Source organism: Candoia aspera, chromosome 10 (genome assembly GCF_035149785.1).
Source record: "Candoia aspera isolate rCanAsp1 chromosome 10, rCanAsp1.hap2, whole genome shotgun sequence".
In the NCBI taxonomy this organism is placed as follows: Eukaryota; Metazoa; Chordata; class Lepidosauria; order Squamata; family Boidae; genus Candoia; species Candoia aspera.
In genome coordinates this window covers 23719883-23740881 of record NC_086162.1, presented here as the reverse complement: position 1 = coordinate 23740881, position 20999 = coordinate 23719883, and the positions used below count along the sequence as shown (strand labels likewise).

Below are 20999 nucleotides of genomic sequence, written 5' to 3'. Positions count from 1 at the left end.
AAGGGAGCAGGGAGGAACAAGACATAATGGGCCTGAAAACAAGCAAGACTTTTATCAAGCAACAGAAATTTAAGTTAGGGAGGCTATTGTTACACTTGATTCTAACGATGTTTCCACCCATGCAAAGGTTTTTTTTTATTGTTTCTTGTGTGCAAGTTATTTCACTATTAGTTGCTTTCCGGTAGACATTTTAAAACATGCAACTGTACTTAAGTCCACCTCCCAACAACTGGGTAACAAAACATTAATATGAGAAACCTTCCTGAAGGTCCTAGATTACATGATAAAGCTCTTTTTCTTAAAGCAAACACAAGAGAAATCCAAGAAAAAAAATACAGCAGCTTCATGACAATGTATACAGAACACTTCGCTGGAGAAATGCTCTCTTCAAACTAAGCCAGGAGGAGGACCATGCAAAACATGATGGTTATCAAGACAGCCTGCACAAAGAGCTTCTAATTTTAAATAAGTTTTTTTTTTTTTGGCTACCTGCTGCATAGTTCAAGATTGGTCTGCCTCGTGCCAAGCAGGAACAGGATACTGAATATCCTATCTCTCTCTGACCAGCCATGGATATACATTACAACTCCATACTTCTGCGCCAATCTCTAAGGGAATGAGCTGGGCTGACACTTCCCATCATAAATTCAAGATAATTCAAGGTGCAAGAAATAAACATGGAATGAAACAGAATTATTCCATACAGCTCATCAGCAACAGGTAGAATTTGTGAGAGTTCTTGGGTTTCCACCATTATTTGAAACATGGCAGGTGGGAGACATTTAGCAAGCCCAGCTCATTCTCTTAAACATCAGCACCATTCATGTCAACCTTTAAAATATTATCTTGGAAGGCGAAGCATTAACCAAAACTCAAGGAAGGGGCTTCCTAGCCTTGCAATGCCTGCTGAAAAGGAGCTGGAACTGCTGTGGTCAGAGGGATGGAATGAGATGAAGCCACAAATACCAGGCGTTCTTTCTGCTATAAAGAAGAAGCCATTTTCCAGATCGGTTTCAGTAAGAGTTTTGGGAGAAGGAAAGGAAAATGGTGCCATCAACAAACTGAACTTATTAAAGATGCTTTAAATATTAAACAATCAATTAAGCCATCAGAAGGATGTAAATGCTGGCTCAAGAAGCGGGGCAAGGCAATCAACATGGAAAACTTCAAATCTCTCTGGAGCAGTCCACAGGTGAGACATCCCAGCCCCGTTTACTGCCGCACAAAGAGGCATGATGAGAAAGGAAGCGAAAATGAAGAATTTGCCACTTGAGTCTAATTCCTTCGTGCCAAGACCCTCTCTTCCCCCAGAGCTGATCCATGCAGAGTTCTGCAAACACAGGGCAGAGGACTGAGGGCAAGGGTTTCTTAGCGCAGATCTTCCTCTTCTCCCTGTATGGTTTTCTTGATGCGCAGAAGCATGGTGGTCAGCCATTGGTCCAGGCGAGAGATTGAGTCATATTCCTTCACCTGGTGGAGGGGAAAGAGAGAACAATAGCCAGGAACATTCTATAGCCAAATACAGCCCCAGCAGGAACCTAAGTAGCAATATTCTGTTCCAACCCTCCCCAGTCGGTCTCCCTCCAGATGAGTCGGGGCCATAGCTTCCAGAGTTCCAGGCTGTTTGCAGGCTTCCAGACTGCAGCCAGTCTACCTGCAGAGCTCTTGGTAGACCCACCTTCCCCCCAGTCTGATGTTCCCTAGATATACTGTGCTTGACCATCAGTGGTCGCACAGTTGAATCCCACATGTCTGGGAGGCACCAGGCTGGAAAAAAAATTGCACTGGGCAGTAATGGAAAAGAGGAGGATAACCAAGACTTACTGATTCAGTGTAACTGTCAATATTCTGTTCCTCGTGAGCGTCCAACAATTTCTAGGAAAGAGACAAGACAGGAGTAAGGCGTTTCTGGATCAGTTTCCAAATAAAGCAGCGCTGACCGATGGCACCACTGTCACAACATAAGGTCAGCTGCTGACAAAAGGAAATTAGAAGGCTCATTGGTTTGAGTGCAGATGTTACACACTGGCTGAAGAGCACATCATCACATGGTCTTGGGGAGACCAAGCTTCATGTAAGCTATCTGTTGGGTAGAAAAAGCATCCTGTACGTTTGACTGTCTAAACATCTCCAGTCTTTTCTGGAAATCCAACCCCCAGTGCTCAGGAACCATGCCTTTATTGCATGGCATAACTCCTGCTTCTCTGCTGACCAATCATGCAACTCATTTCTAATTCACCACTGCTGTAATCTTGGTATAATAGCACCCCTCAAGGCTGGTAGTGAAGCTGACATAATCTAACCTAAGGTTTCCTTCCGTACTTGGAGACTGAAAAATGGAGACTTCCTGTCAGACAGATACATACATCCAGTGAGATTGGGCTAAAGGCTAATTAAGAACTACTCACTTTAACCAGTTTGCATTCTCTAGAATCCGAGAAAGCTGGGAACATTTCTTCGTACTTCTGTACAGCCAACTGATTTAAATGAAGAAAGGAATGGAATCCCAGTTAGGGGTTGGGTCAATCAAAAGGTTTAATCGTTCAGGAACTCAGGTTTTACAAAAAGTGAAAACAGTAGACAAGCCCTTTAGACTGCAAAACCTCTTCTGGCATTCAAGTACTGTACATGTAATAATCAAATTATTTTTAACTGTAAGGCCTCAAGCCTTGACTCAAAAATAAAACCCTCTCTTCCTGTATGAGGGGGAGATGGGCGGTGAATAAATTTATTTAAAGAAAGTCATTCTGGTCCAGAATGCAGCCGTGCGAGCAGTTACTGGTGCCCCAAGATCAGCACATGTAACACCACTGCTGTGTGAGCTGCACTTGGTGCCAGTTTGCTTCCGGGTCCAATTCAAGGTGTTATCACCTTTAAAGCCCTACATGGCATGGGGCCAGGTTACCTGGGGGACCGTCTCATCCCCATAGCATTGGCCCGTCCCACCCAGTCATGCAGAACCCCACCGGTAAAGGAATTCCACCTGGTGGGGTCCAGGAGGTGGGCCTTCTCTGCAGTGGCGCCCACCCTCTGGAATATTCTGCCCCCGGAGCTGTGACAGGCCCATTCACTCCCAGACTTCCAGAAGAACCTAAAAACCTGGTTCTGCCGCCTCACTTGGGGTGGGAGGAGCACCAGTTCATCTTGGGGGGTGGCTATTATAGATCTCTCCCCAACAAACAAGATCCGCGCTGCTGGATTTTATATTTTATAGTTATTTTTATAGTTATTTATATTGTAATTTATGTGTTTTAAATTTGATTGTAAACCACCAAGAGTCCCCTTTTCGGGGGAGATGGGCGGTGATGGAAATTTGAAATATAAATAAATTAATAAATTAATAAATTAAAATTAAACAAACAAACAAATAAAAATGCTTCTCTTCCCCCACCATCACGACAAACTACTGTTCTTGGGATTATTAAAGCAAAAAAGAAAGAGCCTATCGGTCATTATGGAGTAAAGCCAGATAGCTGCATTTCTCTCTCACACATATACATCCTTAAATCCCATGCACATTCTGAAGAAATCAGATTCCTTCACGCAGAGAATCCTTGGCTCAGAGCTCCTTCAATACAAAGTTTTACAACATTTCTAGAAAAAAAAAATAACATGATCCAAACCTTGGCATTGAACATGTCAATGCAGAAATGGCAGAGGGCTGCCTTGAAGAAATATTCCTTTGCACTGTATTTCAGCAGGGGACTGTCCATGGCACTAGTACCGACCTGGAGATGCCAGGAAGAAGAGAATCAGGAAGGCGTTTTTGTTTTTGTTTTGAAGGAAGCTTTTTTTAAAGAAGAATATGATATGGTATTCATACCCCCATATGCAGCATTCAGAACCTACCACAAACCTAGATCTGAAGACATCCTGTTTTGCTTTTTTAAGACAAGTCAGCAGATCTTTTACACAGAGGAGTCCAAATATGGCAAATGCCGGGCAGAGAAGTAGGGCAGGCAAAGAGAAGTTGTACCTGTCTTAACTTGTGCATATTACTAGTTTGCTGCTGACTGATTAAACCCTTTCCTTGCAAACGTTCTACCCCTGCGTCAACAAACCAATGGCTGTGATAAACAGGTCATGCTGCTCGTTTGATCAGCAATACAACATGCTCCGAAACTGAGAGCTGAAAACAAGACAGGAGTAGAACTAGCAACCAAGTCCTCTGAGCAAAACACAGCACTTTAGAGCAGTGATTTTTTTTTTCCAGTTTGGGGGGAAAAAGGCGCTTAGCCTTTGAATCAACTCCATTCCTCTACTCCAAAATTGAAGGGGAAGAGTCTGGAAAGGAAAAGCATTATCAGAATTGCGTGCCGGGGGGGGGGGGCGGCTACAATGTCGTAAGATCCCAGGAACACCCCAGAAAGTCATGCCGGACATGCAAGATAGCGTCCTCTGAAACCTAACGAACGTTTCACGCAAAGAAAACGAGTTTCTAACTCTTGTGGCTGCGAACTGGATGGAAGTGTGAACAGAACATCCCGATGGAAGAGGCGGCTGGTGAGAAAGGCCACAGAAAGTTCTCCCGACGTTTTGAGGACTCAGCCATCCCTGAGAGACTGCCCCTCCCTCCCATCGCCTCTGCCATAAGATCCGACACAGCGGGTGCGCTTCATGTCCCGTCTATTAAGCAATGTCCTCTGATGGGACTTAAGCACGCCTTTTCTGTCATGGCGCCTGCCTTTTGGAATAGCATGTCCTCGGACATTCAAACTGCCCCGATTTTGCAACCCTTTAACCAAACCTTCAAAATGTGTTTCCCCCCCAGCTCTGACACAGGTTGGGGTGTGTCCCTCTGGAGTCTACTGTCTGCATGGGTTACGATGTATATTTGTTCCCCTGTTGCTATGCGTATTCTCTTGTGCTTGTTTCTACGCACTGTGCTTGTCCCTTAATGTGTGCATCCTCCAGAGTCAGTGTTGAGCTGGGCAGCCTTATAAACGAACAAACTCATGAACTACCTCATGTTTAGCAACAACAGAACTATTCACAATACCTTTGTAAAACCCACAGAGGCGCCGTCATTGCTTCTCTTAATTCAAAATTCAAATTGCCCTGCTTTCAATAAAACTGAGCACGTTGGCAGCCCTGGCACACTTTGGTTTCCACACTATATTGTGGCCCAGCATGTTAAAGGTGTGTGGCTTTGTGAGGGTTCAGTAGAAGAAGGGAAGAAGAACAGAAACAACTAGACCTGCTCGTAGATTTCGATAGCTTTCTGGTACTGCTCCAGCTGAGCTGCGTAGGTAGCCACTTTCAGCAGACATTTGTTGGCAGAGCTGCAGGGAGAGAAAAAAGGACTGGAGGCAACTGGACATGGGAAGACCAGCAACTCCTCTTCCCCTCCTGCCAAGGCAGCATCCGTGCCCACCTGGGCAACATCAGTGGATCCCACGACACCCAAGTCAGCCTGAGAACGGCCAAGGCCCAAATACAAAATGCTAATACAAGTTTAAAAAGTAGGCTCCACGGGGGAGAAGTTGTGCCTGCATCTTCACCAGGCTTCTCTTGCCAATCTAGAGATACTAGGCGTAGAACTGTACATCCCAAGGCAAGCAGATCTGTCTGCGGTGTGGATTTGCCAGGAAGTGTTCCTAGCAATCAGGCGCTCTGCTCTACCCAGGAGCCAGGATCTTCTCAAACCGAGTATTGGTCTGAGGGGGGTGGCTTAAGAGGCGTTTCTGACTTCCTCCCTATGTCCTGAAGCTACTATCTAACCAATAATCCTTTCTCTGTGTAACTACATTCAGAATATAATAATCCATTCAGACTAGGTATCACACAAGGAGCTGGGCCCTTACTTGTGAACAACTATCATAGTTAAGAAAACTCTGTTCCTTGTTCTGGGCAGCACCCAACAGCCCAGACACTGTAGTGCAACACAGCAGTGCATTGCAGGCGTGCAATACAAACTGGGTTCATGAAGTTCAGTTGCCAAAGGCCGCCACAGCAAAGGAAACCTGAAGAGAACAGTAACATGCTCTCCTGTAAGCCCTTTCAGGAGATGACCCAATAGGTGAACTGCACACAAGCCTTGGCCAGCAATAAAGGCAGAATTACTGCTTATTATTCTCAGATCTGGAGTAATACACTAGATAGGAGTGGCAAGAATGGGCTCTACGCAACGGATAAAACAGTAACTTTCAGTTAGTGGCTAAGATCCTTAGTACCAGGGATCGACTGAGGTCTACCTAGAACTTCAGGGATACGAACAGCAATTCCAATCCATTAACGCTTCAGAAGACCAACAGATATTAAGATAAGCCTAGAGTTGCAATGGCAACTGAGGTAGCCTCTAAGTCAATTGACTATTAAATGAAGACAGCTGCCAGGTACCACTGGAAGCGAGGGCCTCCTGCCTCCAGAGACAGCTCTCAGCCAAGCTTTGCTAAGCAGCAACGGCTTATCCACTTTTTTTTCACAATCCAACGAACGTATGTTTAGAGATCGGGAAAGAAGGGAGGAGAGCCCCCAAGTTTGGGAACTTGAGTCATGAAAGCTCTGGGATGTCTAAACAATAGAATACAACGGGAAGATTCCAGTCTGCCACAAAGGAGCTTTAGAAAGGGCCAGGGAGGAACAGGCACTGTGGAGCTCTGTCACTCGTCTTCTTTATCAGGAATCTCTCCATGCTGCACCAATGGAAAGCCAGCCTCTGAAGGGGAGGGAAGATTCTCCTGCACTTGATGAACAAGGGAAGTGGGTTCAAATTCAGAAAGTCAGGAAAGCTCTGATGATATTTCTTCTTGCTTACTCTTGCTCTGACAAAAGGCAAAAACAGGACAGGCAAAACTGCACTTCGTTTAATGCTCTGGGCACTTGGGTGCTTGGAGCTGAAAAGGGAACTTTCCACGGGTAGTGGGCAAACGGATGGAAGGACTGGCAACTCAAATTCTGCTCTTTAAGTGGACAGCAATTTTACCAGGAAATCCAGTAGACGTCAAGGGTAGAATGTTAACAGAGGAACGAAGCCCCTGTGTTCTCGTCCTGTTCTTTGGAGATACTGTATGTCCTTTCTAAAAGCTATTTTTTTGCAGCCACAATATTTGCTTAAAATAATAGAACAGGACTAAGCGGACAGCAGGTAGAACACTTAGATTGCTTAGTGTTTTCCTAAAGTCCCACAAGGGGGAGCCTGGAGCTCAACTGCTTGCCAAAGCAATTAGAGTTGGCAAGGCAAGTTCATTCCCAAAGGTATGATGGGAAACAGCTAAATGTTAAGCCGTCACTTTATTACAGCACCAGCTTCACAAGGTTCCAATGGTTATTTTTGTTTTCTCTATGTCTATTTGCTCCTAAACAAGCAGCCCAGAGTCTTATAAACTGCATTTTCCCCCCAAAGGACAGATGCACTAAAGAGTCCCTAACCCACATCCATCCTGTCTCCCCACACTGGAGCAATTTTCTCCTCATATAGTCAACTGCTAGTTATTAAAATACCCCCTGGCTCTTCCTCTTATTTCCTGAATGACTTCTGGGACTGATGAAGCTGTTCACTCTGGTCGCAGAGATAGTTTGTGCCTAAGGCCCTGATCAGGCAGTGATACTTCGTCCAGTTCACAGCTCCTCTAGGAAAGACCTTTGACTCCAAGTTGCTCATCTGGGGCAGATTTCAAATGACTGTTCCATAGTTCCGACACTGCCCCAAAGCAGACCAAAGTAATTTTGGTCTAAACCTACAGGTAATCCTCGCTTAACAAGCACAATTGAGACCAGAATTTTGGTTGCTAAGTGAAGCAGTCATTAAGCGAATCTGACCCAATTTTACAACCTGTTTTGCAGTGGTTGTTAAGCAAATCGCCGCGGGTGTTAAGCAAGCCCTGTGGGCGTTAAGTGAATCACACAGTTCCCTATTGATTTTGCTTGCCAGAAGCTGTCCAGGAAGGTCAAAAATGGCAATCACATGACCAAGAGATGCTGCAAGAGTCATAAATGCGAACCAGTCGCCAAGCACCCAAATTGTGATCACGTTACCGTGGGGATGCTGTGCCGGTCGTAAGTCCAAACTGCCACTAAACAAATGGCTGTTAAGCAAGGATCTGTTTAGGGAACTGTATTTTAAACCTGTAGGAGCAGTTCATATGGCATGAGCAAAAAAGGTCAGTAAGCAACGAAAATAAGGCTGGATCAGTACTATAACCTTTAAGTCAGAGAAGCACTCATGGAAACACAAAGTACCAGCCCAGCCAGAACCACATTCTCATGGCTTTTGTATCCACCCAGGCACAGCTGTGTCAAAATACCTACTTCAGCTTTGTTCCAGGGAACCGAACCACAACGTCAGTTCAAAATACTACTTTAGCTTGCCATTGGCAGAACACAAAAATCCTCTGGCCATTTCCAAAACAGATGGGATGTCCATCAAGCCTTCAATCCTTTTAAATCCAGTCTGCTTTCTGAGGCCTTCCTGACAGGCAGGAAAGGAACCATCGTGAAGCAGTACGCCTAGAGCAGAAATAGGCACAGGAATACTTTAATTACCTGTTTGATTCTTCACCTTTATAGTAATCTGCAGCTTGTTCATAATGAGCTATTGCCTGGAAAGGAAGAAAAAGGAAATGGCAAGAAAGTGGACCACGTTGTATATATGGCTTGGGTTGAGACCAAAGGTACACACAGACACCCACCCCTTCTCCCTCTAAAGCAGGGTTTCTCAACCTTGGCAACTTTAAGACGTGTGGACTTCAACTCCCAGAATTCCCCAGCCAGCATATACCGGCTGCAGAATTCTGGGAGTTGAAGTCCACATATGTCAAACTTGCCAAGGTTGAGAAACCTTGCTCTAAGGCTCTTCCCAGGGAGTTCATAAATAGCAAAGAATGACAATAACTTTAATTCAGTTACAGGGAGGTTTGTTTTCCTGCCATTCCCCAACATGGCAAAACAGGTGTGAATTTTATTCAGAGCATCTAAGAAAAAAGTGGAGAGGTGAAAACAATTTCAGGGCTCACTACAGCTGGGCTGATCTCCCTCTATAGGATCATCTTGGGGAAAATTCAGGAAGGATTCAGGGACGGATTATGACACCACCCACTGCTCAATCTGGATTAAGCCTCGTTGGATTAAGCAGCAAGGCCATCTACTACTAACTGCCCAATGAGTGATTTCAATGATGTCATGTGTTGGTATTATTTATTGTAATTCTTAAGAAATGCATCTGGAACATTACTTCTAAGCCACTTTGAAAATACGCCTCCTGAAAGGAAGGGTATAATAGCACTCTCAACGTTTACCAAAGGGTCTCATCAAATACTCACAGCTAACTAATACCCATCCCCCTGAAACCAGCAGGCCCCGACGTTCCTAGCCTTCTGGATGGACTTGAAGAGCTGGCTCTTTGTAGAGTGAGGCTGGAGCCCAGTGAAGTTGAATGAAGATATGAAGGGGAGTGTTGCTTTGGGGCACCAGAGTTTTTGTTATGGTTTTATGCTTTTTACTGTTTTTATGGTTTACTGTTTTTTATAGTTGCTTGTGAACTGCCCAGGGTTGTGGTGCAAAAAGTAGGCGGCGGAGGGAGGGAGGGAGGGAGGGAGGGAGGACCACCCGCAATGGGGGGAGGCAAGCATTCCTCACACATTCAGAGACTCCAGCCGTTCTCCATTGTGGCAAAGAACTGTCCTAGGTCATTTGTAATGGAAGTCTTTCCAGTCAAACATTGTTCCAAACTTCTGAATGCACTTTCAGTCCAACTCTGACTATAGACTGGTTTAATAAAGCACTAAACCTAATTCCTGGAGCCCATCAATTCCCCTTCTCTGCACCCCCTCCCTCCTGCCAACCAATTCAAGGCCCTTTGAAACTTGGGTGTTAGCAACAGCAGAATTGAAAGTGAGCTTTTCAAAAATTGAAAACAAATCCCAACAACTATCCTCTTCTGGGAAACGAGAATAAGGGTTCAGGGTAAAGCACACCATTGTAAGCAAGCTTGTTGAGACAGGGCCTACAAGACCCATCTGCTCACCGTACCTTTTCAATGTCCACCAGCTCAGTCTCATAGATCTCAGCTATGGTTATATGGTGCTTGGCTGCAATGGTGAAACGCCCCTAAAAAGAAAGCCGAGAGAAGTGGAGTGAACCAGAAACCAACTTTCCGGGACATCTGGATGTCTGTGTCCCACCCAAGACCGCTCTAGTCCAGGCAATGGGTGATCCTCAACTGTGTTGAAATTGGGCAACTATCCTGAACCTCCAAACTCTATAAATATCTGGAAAAATCCACTGGTATCAGCCCAACTGATCTCTTTCCCTATACAGGTAGTACTCGACTTACGACCATTCATTTAGCGACCACCTGAAGTTACAATGGTGCTGAAAAAGTGACTTGCGACCGGTCCTCACACTTACAACCACTGCAGCAACCTCATATGATCAAAATTCAAACAACAGGCATGTATTTATGGCAGTTGCAGCATCCTAGGGTCATATGATTGCCATTTGCAACCTTCCCAGCCAGCTTCCAACAAGCAAAGTCAATGGGGGAAGCCAGATTCATTTAACAACGTGATTCACTTAATGACTGCAGTGATTTGTTTAACGGCTGAAGCAAAAATGGTCGTAAAATCAGGCGTGACTCACTTAACCACCACCTCGGTGATGGAAGTTCAAGTCCCAATTGTGGTTGCAAGTTGAGGACTACCTGTATATACAAAATGCCATGCAGAAGCATGGACAACTCAAAAGGACACCATCACACCAGAGGCATGAGAGACAGGACATGCAAGCACAATCCCTAAAAACGGGTATGCAGCAATTAAGTTGTCCAAGCTGAAGGTTATCCTGCCATCTCCAATGCATTTTGTTAAAATAATCTGTTTTTATACACCAGGTAATTTTGTAGGTAGTAATCACAGCACACCTGGAAAGGATCAGATTGGGGAAAGCTGCACTAGAATATTGTAGCACTCAAAGTTAATTCCTCCCTCCAAAGGCTAGAGTTTACTGCAAACTCTGTGGCAAGTAGCACAATCCAGCTGACCAGCCAGTTAAAGTGCCATCCACCCATGATGGGGATGTTTACTTGATCTGAGGGCAATTCTGATGCACAAAGTTTTTTCAGCATAAGCTGCAGCACAACTTGTGTGTCAGCCAGACAATCCCCAGGCACACGTTCAGTCTGTGGTTTCTTGCTCTGGAGCCATGTCCAAAGTACAGCAAGTGACTTGAGAAAAGCCATCCTCTGTGGGGGGTTGCCAAGTACGTGCTATTTTAAGCACAAAATCTTCCCGTTTTTAATTTAAAAAGAGACTTCTGAATTATATAAGAAGCTTACCATGTCTGTGTAGATCTCAATAGCTCTGAGGAGACAATTAATGGCCTCTGTGAAAAAAAGCAAACAAAGTTAAATACAGTAACATGAAGAAACGAAGCCATTTGTCAGTGCAAACCTCCCTAACAGGAACAGAAGACAGGAATATTTATAGCATATCTCCTTTCTTGGATGAGATCAATAACCACTTAAGGAAAAACTGCTGAGTTCTTCTTGGAACCAGGACAGAGTATCTGGAGAACAGATCGGACTTTTCTGCATGGCTCAGCGTTCTTCCTCTGGTGAGGAACCGAGGCAGCACACAGCCATTCAATACACAGCCAAGGACTAGCAACCACAGGAAGGGTTCCAATGCTGCCACCCTGTGGCTGATTGAAGGGAGCAACACCAAACCTGCAAAAATACCTGTTCAGATGGCAGAGAATTGGGCAACCTAAGCTCCAGCTTTTAAAAACAGCCTGTTCCTAGCCCTTTTGTTCTGAAGGGGATACTTGCTCCAAAGAGGATAAAAATCTCTGCAGAACTCAGGCTGATCATTATTTATTTTCAGGGTGTGCAGATCAGCTGGGAGTCAGGTGGCATCTACTGTATATCTACATATCGTAATTTCATCGTAGTGGAGCACCTTATAACCAGGAGAGGAAAAAGGGCCTGGAAAAATAAAGAGCTGTGCCTAGTGCCAAAATGTCAAAGCAGGCAGCACCACAGAAAAAATACTCCTAGTACAGGGTTCCTCAACCGTGGCAACTCTAAGCTGTGCGGACTTCAACTCCCAGAATTCCCAGTTGAAGTCCGCACAGCTTAGAGTTGCCAAGGTTGAGAACCTTGTTCTAGTAGACACCCACTGCACCTCACAGGGTACACCAGGAGAGCCTCAGAAGACCACGCTGACTTTGTTAAAAAGACTGACTGCCAATCTTTCAAGTATTTTCTACCAAGCTATAAAGGGCAGAACAGAAAAGAGAGTTTCCTTGTCAAGAGAGGGAAATTCTTCAGGAGGGGTGTGTGTGTGCGCTTTGCTTCCCCAGCCCATCTAGTCTGTCCCCAGCTGCAACACACTGTTCTAACATGAGAGAAAACTGGCAAAGGCTCTCAGTTAACAGATTTCCCCCTTCAAGATCAGAGCTCTGTCCAATCTCCAAGACCGTCTCTTATGAGATGACACAACTGCATCCTGTCAAATTTGTTTTTCTTTGGAGCATATGTTGTGGGGTGGACAAGGGCCCCTCAAGTGTACAGATCTCTAACCTACACTGTTTGGCCCCAAAGTTCTGTCAAAACTTGTACAATTGCTTTCTTTTCCAGACTTCAATCCCAGAAAAAGCATTGCTTACTAAAAGAAGACAATCCAAAGGCATCAAGACTCCTATTAGTATCACATTAAAATCCTTGGGGAATTGGTGCACAGCTTGGATTGCCCCTTATTCCACCTCTCTCTCATGGCAGATAATCACCATCCAAGTCTCCAAAAGATTAAACAAATCCCTGGCAAGGATTAAATGTGTTTTCTCCTCAAGTAACATTTTCATCTTTCCTCTGAAACCATTGCTTGGGTCATGGCACCTACAGAAGACAGCTCTCTTTACTCAATTGCCCATCAGTTTCTCATTTCCTCTTCCCAGAAATGAAGGCTCAAGAGCAAGGAGCCCTGCCTAGACAAATTGCTGTCTAGGAAAGAGGTCAGTTAGTAAATCTTGCCAGGTGTTGTATTCAAGAGAGATGAAAAAGGTAAAACTTCCTTGAAATCCTCTCCTAATCACAAAGACCCTGGGGAGAAGGAGCAGATTCATAACACAAAGCTCAGATTTACTTTAAGTTACCCAAAAGCTTGGCTTTTGGGCAACACAAGATTACACAAGACTTCCTATAAGCTTAAACAGTAAATAAGACATTGAAAGGAAGTGTGCACTCATGGACTAGAATTAGGCATTCTGCGCAAGAGGAGAGTTGTTAATCTGCAACACTGCACCTGAAGCAAGACACCTCTGTGTATCCTGTTAGGAGGCAGGCTGGCAGGGCAAGTTTTTGATCTTTGGCCTCCTAGCAACTTGCAGCTTTGTGGCCAGTTTAAAGGCAGAACAAGTTGGCTACACACTGGCAGAGTGCAGTCCACTAATGGCATCAGCTTAGTAAGGAGATTCTCAAAAACCTTTCTTCTTCTATGGTGTATTTCAATGAAACCTCTAATTACTCATACTTTCTCATTTTAGCTGAACCAAGAAACTATGACTCCCAGCCTCAGGAGAAGCCAGGGCCTTGAAGCAATGGCCATACTCCAGGGTGGTGACCTGCAGGAGGAGGTGGTGCTGCATATCCGAATCGAAGGGTCACGCATAACCTGGCCCCGAAAATAGTTGCTCAGTACAGTTCGTCTCCCCCTCCTAGCCATTCTCAAAAGGGCTAAGAGGGGAATAACTATCAATACAGCTATGTTGACCTACATTTCTTTGGAAAGGAAATACACACTATACGAAGCACTGTTGGTTACACTGCATGATGGAAACCCAAATTCTGTAGATTAAACATGTTCGCATATGTTCAGTGGAATGTTGGGAGCTATGAATGGACTACCCCCATGCCCTGAGAGGTCATCCTATCTAATTCTGCTAGGTTTGCACGGATGCCTAACCCACTGTTGCTCACCTTGAGGATCAGCCTTTTTGAAGGCATTCCCAGCATCCACAAAGCTCATGGCTGCGTCATGCTTGTTCTGAAGCTGGAGATGGAGCTGAGCAGCCTGGCAGAATGCATTCCCAGCAGCTGCAAGAGAAAGAAAGAGTCAAGGGGGGAGTGAAAGGCTTGGAACTTTTTAATATGTAACTTGAAATTCAAAACCAGGGATTGTATAAAGACCCCAACAGTTTATCCTCCTCTGCTGGAAACAAAGGGGTACTAGAAGAAAAGCGTTGGGGGCATACATTCTTAGCACCCTTGTTATCACCGCTACCAAACCATGGGGTTCTCCACTCAAATGTAGAGCTCGTATCTTAAAACTGCAGCACTTCCTTCACTGCAGCGTCGTGCAGTGGCAGTTTCATGGCCAATGAGGTTAATCTGGGCTGTGATTATTTATAATTGTTCCATGAAACTGGCTGGAGCAGCACTCGCCCAGCCCTTCCTGGTTCCATGAGGCTGTTCAGGTACTTCCAGCTTCTCAGGCTGTGGAACAGGCCTCTTTACTGCAGCGTGTGTGTGTTCTACCAGCAGTGATGTGTGCCTTAGCAAGCCAGCTATGCCACTGTGTGGGACACAGTCTAATTCCAGCCAAAACATCAGGCAGGATACATACCGCTCCAGTTCTTGGCCATTTTGAACATATTAGCCGCTCTGGCATAGATATCGCATGCTTCTTCGATCCTGGAGGAGCCACCTCTAGGGAGGAAAAGAACACAACGCATCAGCAGAGAGCAGGCAGAATCCTCTAGTTGCAAAAGAAGTCGCTAAAAAAAACATCCTCTCGCCATCCCGAATGTCAAACAGTTTTGGCTTGGGTTGGCAAACAAAAGAAAGAAAATAAGCAGGTGTGTGTATTAACATCTCAATGTTTACCCTTTTTTCAAAAAAAGAAGCTACTATCAGGCACATCCTTCAACAACAACTCTGCATGCAGTTAAATAACAGCAGGGCCGCAAAGGCCCCAAATACAGGTTGCACATTTCATAACAGAGAACATGAATCCAACGAAAGGCAACTGCACTTATGGAGCAAATTCAGTCCTACAATTTGCAGTAGAGCTTTATTTCAATCCAGGTATTAATATAATGTACAAACAAAAAAATAAGGTTATCTAAGGTATATGCTTTCATAAGATATTAAACTGATCAATTCAGATTTGCATTTCACTTTCAGTTAATACTTAGAAAATATCTATGTACCTAATGCACAGACCTTTGGGAACATCAATTCTTCCTTTTTCCTCTTAAAAATGAACAGTGAGAGAACTGTGTGCTACTCAACTGTCAGTATTAAACAGATTCCAACAAAAATAATATACAAAACAGAACTCTAGATTTTTAGCATAATCAAACCATATAACATGTACTTTACTGGATTTTACATCCCCTAGTATTTCAGTTCAAATACCGTCAGCTACTGAGACTTTTAAAACAGATATAGAAACACATACATCTTAAAAGGGCTAATACTTTAGCTTTGCCCACTATGGTTAAACTTATTAAACCAGATCTCAGTCTAGAGCTCAAGAAAAATAATTGAGTCAAGTTTTCCAGAAACCACACTTCACATCTACCACAAAATGTTGAACCTGGCTATGCCAGCTCCACTCTAATACCACCAGTTCGTAAAAAGCTTAATTTCTTCCTGCCATTCCAACACATTCCCCTCCAGAAAGCAATTTCCCTGCTTCATCACTGGAAACCTACAATTCATTTTCTTAGAGAATCACTTACAGATGGCAGTCAGACCTTGCCAGATGCCTTAGTTTCAACAAAATAAAACCTAGGATATGAAAAGCGAGTATTTTTAGTTAATGTCCTGTTCATGAGAACAGAAGAGGCCAAACTAAAGAGCCAGGAAATACAGAAATGATATTGCAGTGCGTGTATTTTGAGATGTTTTAATACACATGTAAGAATTAAATTTCTTCAGTCAGTTCTGAAAAACGTACAGAATCCAACTTGGGAGATTTCCAGGCTACAGTGGCTGGAAAGCTTGCAGCCTCTAAGGAAAGTTGAGATGTCAGTCATGGCTTAGCTCAGAGAGGTAAATCCCTGGACCAGAAAACATTTAGCAGTTGCACAAGATACACTGGAGTATGCAGGCCTGGGAACAAGTCACAGAGCTGGGTGCAAAGAGGCATTTCAAACACAGAATTCTCAGAAAATCTTGGATATTAGGGCTGAAAAAAGGCAGGTAGTTGCATACCCAAAATGTAAGCTAAATGCTAGGAAGCCAAAATGTTTCCTCAGCCTAATTCTGCACAGTATTTTATCCTTGTAACTAAGGATAATTTCTTAAAGAAGTAATCTGAAATTCTTAACAAAGGGGAAAACATGCCATCTCCCTATCTTTTCCAAAGCCAAGGACATGTTCAACGTGAAAGGGATTTGTGCTCTACCTTACCACTGGCCAGTTAGTAGCATGTCAACAAGATGAATGAGCGTAACAGACAAATATTTTAATCCACACAATGCATCAGCTGCCCTCACAGCTCAAAAGCATTTAATCAGGCTTGTATGTTTAAGTCATTTAAAATCAATACATTCCAATTCACACAGTTGGCATCTGCTAAAAATCAACTTCGTATACACCACGGAGTGACCTCTTAGGGCCTTTTCATTTCTGAAATGGACAGAAGAAATCTAAAGTAAGTTTGACTGGACCACAAGCCTCAGCCAATTTAGCAGTCGCGATTCTTATCATGGGATTTGCACTTTGCCACTATGTAGATAACTTCAACGGACACCTTTACAGTGTTTCCGCTAGTTCTTCAGACCACCTGGGAGGTAGAGATTTGTGAATCACAGCTTTAAGTATTGTCCTTCACAAATCCCAACGGGTTACTGCCAAGTATGTGACCCCTTAATCTGCCTAAGAATCTAACAGATATGTGATGCTCCCCCTCCCTCTGCACACAAAATTATTCCCAGCAAACCTGCAACAAAAACAGCCGGGTTGCATCCTTGTTGCTTCAAAGGAAGAATGCTAGAAAGCAAACATCTTCAAAATCTATCGCAATTTCTCTACCTTGTTCCATCAAACACACGCCGTCAGCGCTGGCAGTGGTGACTCTCAATAGGGTAGAAACTAATCAACAGTTACTGACACACCAAGCTTTTATCCACAGCCTGCGGAAAAACTATACTTCAATGTCCTGCTGCAGAAGTGTGCTGCCTCTCAAGTCCCAGAGTTGCATTATATGATGATATAAGGAATCAGCCTCAAGTCCCCAGCTTTGTCATATGCCCTCCATTCTCTTTGCCCATCTCCCACTTGGCAACAGTTGGTGCCGCTGCCTGTGGGAGGAGAGAGATATATAGCCAAAAAAATAAATTGCAGGAGCAAACTAACACTCTTCCGCGCACTTACGTCATGTTTTCAAGGGAAAAAAATCATGTAAGTTCTCCTGAATTAGAGACATTACTCAGGTGCATGAAGAAATAACCCTTACTTAAGTTTTTAGTAGGTAAATATTTTGCCCCACTTACCTGATCTACTTTTGGCATAGGGAAACTATTAACCTCAGTTACTTGGTTAAGACATCGAACATCTATTCAAAATGATTTCTCCATTAGACCACTCATTGTATGAAGGCTCAATAACACCTCATTGTAGCATGCGTGCATTTCATTCTCCAGCTCTTTCGGGAATGCAGCAAGGCTTCCACTTTATCAGTTTTGTATCTTGGGTGTTGATTTTGTGTTCTACTAACGTAACAGTGCCTCACTTGCTTGTAAACAATTTTTTTAGAAGGTTTTTCTGTGAAGATAAACTGAATCTATGCATCTCTTGTTGTGTGTGTCCAACTTGTTCTGTTTAATCTTCTGACCTGAAAGCTCCTAGTATTAGTAGAGCTCAGCAGAATTTTAATTTTAGGCAAATGAAAATTCATCAAGGCAAGACAGTGTATATAACAGGCTAGATTGTTGTCCTCTTATTTCATCATTCATATATTTGTCATTCCTTAAGATTCATTTAGCACTGGAAACCTAATCCTTCTTATGACATCTTTCAATCCTGTTTTACCAACTACTCCGGTTTGCCTGTTTTCTTACATACATACACACACACACACACATATATATACTGTATATTGGGCTTCAAGTAAAAAATAGCACATTAAATCAGAGTAGATTAGCTATTCCACAGTACTTAGCCCTGCTGCCTGTTTGGATTCTTCTACAATCATATTTCTACTATCTTGGTAGTAAAAAAATTCACTACTGTCACACTACTAAGACCCATGGTTTACACCTTCTTTTAGTTCATGGCAGTCTTGCCCACACATTTTCAGACAGTTGTTGATTGGGCACTTTATCCAATCATCCTTCAGCATTTTTTCTAGGTCAGTAAAAGACCCCAAATGTGGACAACTATGCCTTTCTTGGAACACTTAGATTTCACTTCTCAAAATGCTCTGGAAGAAACTTTCTTGGGCACAGGTTGGCAAGCACAAGCTTATCATCTTAGCTATTTAGTAGTACTAACATGTGTTTAACAAGATACAGGTTGGGTCAATGAGTCTCAGAGAAACTGGCATTCCTTTCAAGGACAATAAAAACTCTCTCTAGTGAAGGAGAAAATAACTAACAAGTTTGGTCTAACAAAAATGGCTTCAGAAAGGCTTCAATGCTTTGCCTGATGCTTGAGAACAACATACAAATAGCTTGCTAACGGGCTGAAACTGCAAACTCAGGGCCTACTTATATAGGAAGTTGACCCATGACAGTCAGCCAAGGCTTGCTGACTGAACAAATCGAAGAGTAAAATGCTAGGTTGCTACAGATATTGATTTGGGTGGGCTACGTCACTGAGGGGTCACACCATCCTTTTTCCTCTAAGCAAGTCCATTGCAGAAGCTTTGTCTTGCCACCCACCAGAACCCTGTATTTTGTCCCCTGCACAGATCCATGAACTTGGCTCAGGCAGATCGTGTGGGCCCGTCAACTGGGTCATGGGGAGTTTTCCCCTTCACTAGCTTGCCAATCACTATTAACAATCCCAACTCTTGATCCCCGCACTAGACTGGATTTTGGTACAGAATCCTGCCTAAGCATTAGGTTGCTCACAGCCTTCTGGGAAATATACGGGGGACTCAACTATTCCTCTTCACCTCACATCCAACAGTAACTGAAGCTGGGTCAACCTGCAGGCACATCGATGACTTCTGCAATCTCCTACAGAAGGAGCATTTCCAGACAGTGTGGTGTTTTCACCCCAGCTGCCTCACTAGGATAAAGCATGGAGAAATTGGGGGGGGGGGAGAAATATATTACTATTCTATGATCATGTTCTCAGGGAAGGGGAGGGGAGATTTTAAAAAGGGGGGTAAAAAAAAAGACGTTTTCCGGAGCACAGATGTCAGGGCTACACCACGCAACACTCGGGGTCAGTGGTTCTTCAACTGGGGGATATCCTGGGGCAATGGAGAATTCGTAATTGCTGTTCGAGTCAAGGACCCAGTTTGGGACAGCCCCTGCCCAGACGCTTGGGTAAAGCAAGGCTGGGGTTTCTGGCGCGTGGGTGGAATGACCTTATTTGAGGCCGGGAAAGGGGCAACTGGGTCAGCTTAAGATGTAGATCAAGCAGTTTCCTCAAAACGTCTCTTTCGAGCAGAGTTCCTCAAGGGTCGATAGGGCTCTCCGTTGTGGTGGTGGTTAAAGGGGCGTTAGATTATTTGCACATGCGGGGGGGGTCGATGAACAATCTGAAACTTCACGAAGGGGGCGATGCGCTGAAGAGTCCGGGGACCCCCGCTGGAGCAGGCGCAAAACCGCTTTCTGCCCGCAGCTCGGCCTTAAAAGCCGCACCACGCACCTGCCGCCTTAGAGGAAAGAAGCGCCCGGCCTGTCCCCCGCCCCGCACAGCAGCAGGGCCCGGCGACGGGGCCCGCGTGACAGCTCGGCCGGCGGGGCAGGCCAGCCCGCTCCCTCGTCGTTGCCGCCCCTCCCGCCCGGGTCACAGGCTCTGCCCCGCCCAGGCCGCCCCCCTCGGGTTCTCGCCGCGGCCCGGGCCTCACCCGAAGAGCCCCGAGAAGAAGCCGTGGGAGCCGCGGACCTTCTTGTCCGCCTCGGCGAGCAGCTGCAGCGCCTCCTTCTCCTTGCCGCTGGTGTCCATCGCCATGGCCGGCGGAGAACGGCCCCGCGCCCCCAGAGCAGCCCGAAGAGCAGGGAAGAGGGCGGACGGCCCACCGTGACGGCCCGCCTCGCCGCGGCCGCTTTCCCTTCGGGCTGAGGGAAAAGAGACGTCGCCTGACGCCCACGCGTCAGCACGCGCGGCCAATGGCGGCCGCGGCGGCGGTAACACCCGCCCCGGCACGTGACCTAGGCCGCGCCCTCTCGGCCACCGACGCACGCCCATCGCGGCGTTCTCGCTCACGTGACTGAGGCTGTGCTGACTCACAGGCCTCACGTGACGCCAGCAGCAATCACCGCAGCTGCCGCAAGGGACGGCCGTTCTGGGGAGGCTCCGGTGGTAGATTCCGAAGCGTGGGGGTTAGGGGCGAGTTGGGCTGTACCATTTTAAATTACGGGAGGGTGGAATCCGTTTTCAAGGCTGGGGGGAGGAACTGCTTCCCTAAAAGGTAACTAGAATGCAGCCTTCCCATTGCGCTCGTCAGCTTTCGTCCTCCAAATTACCCATTATCATCGGCCAAGTTGGCTGTGGATGATGGGAGTTGTAGGCCAGCGCCACGTTCAGCCTTCCTTTTGGTGCACCTCCTATAACACCCCCCCCCCGCCAGGAAGACCTCTGCTGCCTGAAGATCATGAAAAAAAAAGTGACGTATTTTAAGGGCGGCAAGTCCCGCCTTTATTATTTCTATAAATAACTCAAGGCGGGGAACACACCTAATCCTCCTTGCCACAATCTGCTTTTGTTGACTTGCTCCAGTAAAGCACTGTCCCCACGCCAGGAGTTTAGAGGAAACCAAGAGTCCCAACCTCTGTTTTTCAAATTATTGAATGCATCTGGCTGGAAGATTGTGATCTGGATCAGTGTTTCTCAACCTTGGCCACTTTCAGAGGTGTGGACTTCAACGCCCAGAATGCCC

The 20999-nt window shown here is 45.2% G+C and overlaps 1 protein-coding gene across 1 annotated transcript; it reads right to left on the bottom strand.

Annotated features, from left to right (window-relative positions):
• Nucleotides 1–1062: 1062 nt before the first annotated feature.
• Nucleotides 1063–20185, bottom strand: NAPA (NSF attachment protein alpha). The gene is made up of 11 exons (XM_063312431.1): nucleotides 19968–20185; nucleotides 14559–14641; nucleotides 13913–14029; nucleotides 11273–11319; nucleotides 9970–10047; nucleotides 8485–8540; nucleotides 5198–5282; nucleotides 3624–3728; nucleotides 2409–2477; nucleotides 1825–1875; nucleotides 1063–1470 (listed from the first exon to the last, which is right to left on the bottom strand). Exons 1-11 carry the CDS (start codon nucleotides 20069–20071, stop codon nucleotides 1369–1371), a joined length of 897 nt encoding a protein of 298 aa, XP_063168501.1. The 5' UTR covers nucleotides 20072–20185; the 3' UTR covers nucleotides 1063–1368.
• Nucleotides 20186–20999: the final 814 nt, after the last annotated feature.

Coding starts and splice junctions, on each gene's coding strand:
- NAPA (XM_063312431.1), bottom strand. CDS start 20,071: ATGGCGATGGACACCAGCGGCAAGGAGAAGGAGGCGCTGCAGCTGCTC. Junction 5,283..8,484: donor AAAGGTGAAGAATCAAACAG/GTAATTAAAGTA, acceptor CTCTCCCTGCAG/CTCTGCCAACAAATGTCTGC. Junction 1,876..2,408: donor GAGAATGCAAACTGGTTAAA/GTGAGTAGTTCT, acceptor TCTCTTTCCTAG/AAATTGTTGGACGCTCACGA.